This window comes from Ascaphus truei, chromosome 20 (assembly GCF_040206685.1).
Source record: "Ascaphus truei isolate aAscTru1 chromosome 20, aAscTru1.hap1, whole genome shotgun sequence".
Classification (NCBI taxonomy): Eukaryota; Metazoa; Chordata; class Amphibia; order Anura; family Ascaphidae; genus Ascaphus; species Ascaphus truei.
The window spans coordinates 12,800,417-12,805,150 of NC_134502.1; the positions used below are offsets into that span (position 1 = coordinate 12,800,417).

Here is a 4,734-nt window from a genome sequence, read left to right on the forward strand (position 1 = left end):
TCCTTCTCTTTCTCTCCCTCCCCTTCTCAGCCAGACCCTGTACGCCTCCACCATCAAGCCCTAGAGGAGCCGGGCTTTGTACCCCTCCACTACCAAGCCCTAGAGGTACCAGGCTCTATTATCCCAGCTCAAATCAATGTGAATTAAAAAAAAACTCCAACACACAAAAAAAAATAAACTTATTTCAATAACTAATTATTTTTATTGAATTACAGTGACTTTACATGTGAAGGAAATCTGTATCGGTTTATTTACACAGTATAAAGCTACCAGACATTTTTTTTTTTCATTACATTTTACTATTTTTTCTTAAAAAAAGACGTTATTTAGAGAATAAGAAAAATATACATATAGCGTATTATTTTAAAAAAAAAAATCTAACATTATCCTATTTAGTAAAAGAATAATCTGTATATAAAAAAAAGCCTTAGAAATAATGTTTGACCCTCATTTTTGGCAGTGAAATATTGAAGATGGAGTGATGGTGAATATAACAAATCATATTCTTTATGGGTGCCACCCAGTGGACACTTTGTACATAGCAGGGTATTTCCCTACAGGTATCAGGCAGTGACACCCAGCGGTCACTGTGTGTATATATCGGTGTATAATACCTATAGGTATCAGGCAGTGACACCTTGTGCTCACTCTACATTACAGAATCTATATTCTCTATGGCTATCGTTCAGTGGCATTTCACTACCCATGCCTAGAGGTACTCTTCCCACTTCTAGGACCATACTAGGGCGTAGGCAGTTAGCAGACTGATTAATTACAGCAGGAGAAAATTAACACCCCATACATTTGTAAAGCAGTGTTACAATTGCGCAAAAATGTCATGATTTTGATATACGTGTGTGGGGGTATATGTAGATCTATAGATATCTATACACACACACACACACACACACAAACATACATTTATACCACAGTATAAATAAGGTAGTTGCATCTTTCACTGTCGTTTTCTCAGTCGTAAAGGGCTAATTTCTTCTATGTATACCCAGTACACAAAAAAATATATATATATTTAAATATATATACGGCTACCGCCTAAATAATACAATTTACGTATTACCAGCTTGGTTACACCAAAATGTCTTCTCCTTTAACCACAGAGTTTCTTAAAATCAACTCTGACAGCAGAAATGTTCAATTTATTCACCTTTCTGAACATTAAGGCAGCTGTTGAAATATAATTTACAGCGGGACGACATTTTCCCTTTGGAAAATATTATTTAGTGCGAGAAATATTATTTCCAATTGGCTTTTTTGCTTAGTAAATGCAGTGTTTAACAGCAGTGTTTACGGGAAGGATGGACATTTTGTAACAAGGTATAAGTTTTTGGAACAAAATTGTCATTTGAGAAATTAATTTAAAAAAAAAATAAGGTAAAAAAAAGTATTTCTAAAACCCATAGAATAAAATGTTTTATAATTACGTTTTCTCAATTTGTTCCCCACCCCCCACATTAAACTTAATTTTCCAACCACTCTTGCCAAATAACTGTAGATAAACATGTTTTTATAAGCCATACATTTTTCCAATTATGTGGTAGGAAAAATATATATGTATTTATGTGGGTGTGCTGTGCGTGTGTATATATATATATATATATATATATATATATATATATATATATATATATATATATATATACCATATATATATATATATATATATATATATATATATATATATATATATATATATATATATATATACACATACACACATATACATATATATACACACACACACAAATTACAAGAAGTTCAGGGCACTCAAACAAGTATAACAGGCAGAATAAATTAAAACGTCACTCCCCTATTCTTGTACTGACCCCTTATGCTTGCCTGTTGCATTAAACCTGATTTATATCTACCAGATTTATATATATATATATATATATATATATATATATATATATATATATATGAAATATTACTGTATGCTCATTTGCATGTCTTAGACAGGTCTGCAACCCCACCTTTCACCATTATCACCCAGCACTTCCACTGCAAGGGATTCTGGGAAATGACATGCAAATGAGCACCTTTTGCTTCAAAACCATTCAACATGGTTCCCCTATAGGCTTATGCTTGCTGCATGGTCACAGCTTTGAGCACAGCCAGGGTTGAATGGTTTTGAATGACCTGTCTAAGACATGCAAATGAGCATACAGTAATATTTCCATTTGCTATAAGCTTTGCTGTGGATTTGGGAAAAAAATTGCGGCCCCGTAGCCTCTATTTTACGAATGACAATTTCGTTTGAAAATTGACACAAAAAAAAGGACATGTAAAAACAGAAGTAAACAAAATCTAAATCTTTTACGATAAACGCAATTGTTTTATAACATTTGTACCGATTCGGACGCCGTCCGTAATTAAATTACCTTCACAAAGGACACAAGGTTATTTAAAATTTATATATATATATATATATATATATATATATATATATATATAAAAAACACAGGTGAAGTCGTTCAGTGTAACCCCAAGAGGAGCAATACAGGGCAGTGACATCAGCTAAGAAAAGTCCGTAAAACGCGTCCTTCGTAACATTATTCTTCATAAAAAATACTATTTTTAATTGCCGAAAAATATATTTTTCGCATTTATTTTTTTCTTTAAAAAAAAAAAAGGGGAAAATGATCAGTAAGAAAAAAAATCCTTAGGGAGAAAAAAAATATATATATATATATATAGTTGGTCCAGGTGTAATAGTTTTCTTCATGGTCCCGTGGAAAAGTACATTCTTATAAAATTCATTTCTTGGTGCCACGGGGTTCTCATGCTTCTCGTGAGGTTACCGAGAGAGAGAGACGAGGAAAAGAAAAGAAGGGGAGAAGTCCGAGAGAAAAGAAGGGAGAGGCGATGGAAGATGTGATGTGAAGAGGGTGAATGAGGAAGGTGGTTTCAGGCAAACACCTGCATCTTGCCGGCCTGCTCCGGCAGGTGGGGCATCTGGCGGGCTCCCCCTACCACAGCCGGGCTGGGGGTCGCATCGGACCATTCCGACATGGAGTGAGGGGACGGGCTGGACCACTGCTCCGGGGACTCTGGGGAGGGTGTCAGGTAGGGGTGCTCGCTGGTGATGTGCAGGTAGTGTTTAGGAGTGCCCTCCTGGTCAGGCGCAAAGGTCTGCGGAGGTTGAGGAGCAGGCACTGCCGGGGGTGTCTGGATGGCACCCTCCCTTGGCACGCCCTGCTGTTTGAAGTAGCCGCCTTCCGTCGGGGTCACAGGCTGGGCCGATCTCTCGGACACGTGCGGCATGCTCTGCTGTCGGAGGTGGACGGTGTTGGGGGCCATGGGCCCCAGCTGGCACTGCTGCTCCATCTTCACAGGGCTCTGCATGGCCATCTGATTCTGCAGCATCAGCGCTTGTTGGGCGTGCATCTGATGCAGGTTGGGAACAGATCCAATGGGAGCGCCTGTCATTATGTTGCGCAGTGGGTGAGAGGACGACGTCGGGCTCTGCCACGCAAAGGGCAGGCCGACCTGGTTCACCATGCCAAGGCTCAGCCCGTTCACAATGCAGCCCGGTGCCCGCTGCAGAGGCACTCTCCCGTGCAGAGCCAGCAGCGCTGCTCCCTGTGCCTCCCCAATCTCGTTCAGCCGCGCCAGCGACACAGCAAAGGGTGCCTCCATTAGCCCGTTCACCAGCGGGGTGGAGGGCACGGAGAGGGACCCCAGGTGGAAGACGCCGGGTGCAGAAATTGCTGGGGACCCGGGATTGATGCTGTAAGCGTGGGGCGAGTCGAGGGAGTCGACAGGCGAGAGTGTAACCGAGCTCTCCAGCAGACCCACGCCTCCAGGGGGGCAGTCAAGAGACAGCTTCTTGCCCCTGTTCTTGGCATCGCCCCGGTTCAGACTGGCCCCGCCAGCTTTTGCCCCCACCCTGCGACTCTTCTTGCCCTGTGGGGTCTGCTTCATGCTGCCCATGTAGCCATTGGGCTGGCAGAGGAGGGGCGACAGGGTGTGCCCCCCCAAGTGCCCCTGGGAGCCCCTGACGGCGTTGTGCTCCTCCAGGAGCTGCACAATGTCGTGGTGCAGCCTCTCCTGCGCAATGTCACGAGGCAGGCGGTCCATGTGGTCAGTGATCTCGCGATTGCCGTAATGGTCAAGGAGAACTTTGGCCGCTTCATAGCTCCCCTCGCGGGCGGCCAGGAACAGTGGGGTCTCCTCCTGCAATGGGGGGGGGGGGGGGGAGGGGTATTTGGTTTAGTGCCAGTGTGCCGTTTCCGCACACTCACACTCACACACTAAAAACCATCTGCTAATTTAGCTCTGACCCCCACACACAGCTCTGTCACTGCACTTCCATCTTGCGCTCTGCTATTCCTGTACTAATCACAAACACACCAACCCTTCCATCATGGCCCGTAGGCCCTTTGCCATTCCTGTACAGATCCCACCCACCGCTCTCACTGCACCTCCATCTACAACCCCTCTTGCACGGACTCACACAAACGCAGTCACTGCCTGCAGCCCCCCAGAACAAGGAGGCACCAGCCCCCCCCACCACCCCCCCACTGTCCTTTACAATGGTGACGCCTCCCTCTGCACACTCACTCACCTTGCTATCCTGCATGTCTTTGTTCGCTCCGTTCTTCAGTAGAGCCAGTGTGGCCTCGATGTTATTCACGGCTGCTGCCCAGTGCAGAGCAGACTTACCTGTCAAAGTGAGTGGGAGGGGTTAGAGTCAGCCTACGCCCACTACAGGAC

The 4,734-nt window shown here is 44.0% G+C and overlaps 1 protein-coding gene across 1 annotated transcript in view; it reads right to left on the minus strand.

The window, feature by feature from the left end:
• Positions 1 to 370: 370 nt before the first annotated feature.
• The window catches only part of NOTCH3 (notch receptor 3), an 88,712-nt gene continuing 84,348 nt past the window's right edge, over positions 371 to 4,734 (minus strand). Inside the window, exons 33-34 of the mRNA XM_075577283.1 lie at positions 4,586 to 4,683; positions 371 to 4,194 (exon numbers count right to left, since the gene is read on the minus strand). Coding sequence (XP_075433398.1) covers positions 2,926 to 4,194; positions 4,586 to 4,683 — 1,367 coding nt within the window. The 3' untranslated portion in view covers positions 371 to 2,925. The remainder of the gene's footprint in view (positions 4,195 to 4,585; positions 4,684 to 4,734) is intronic.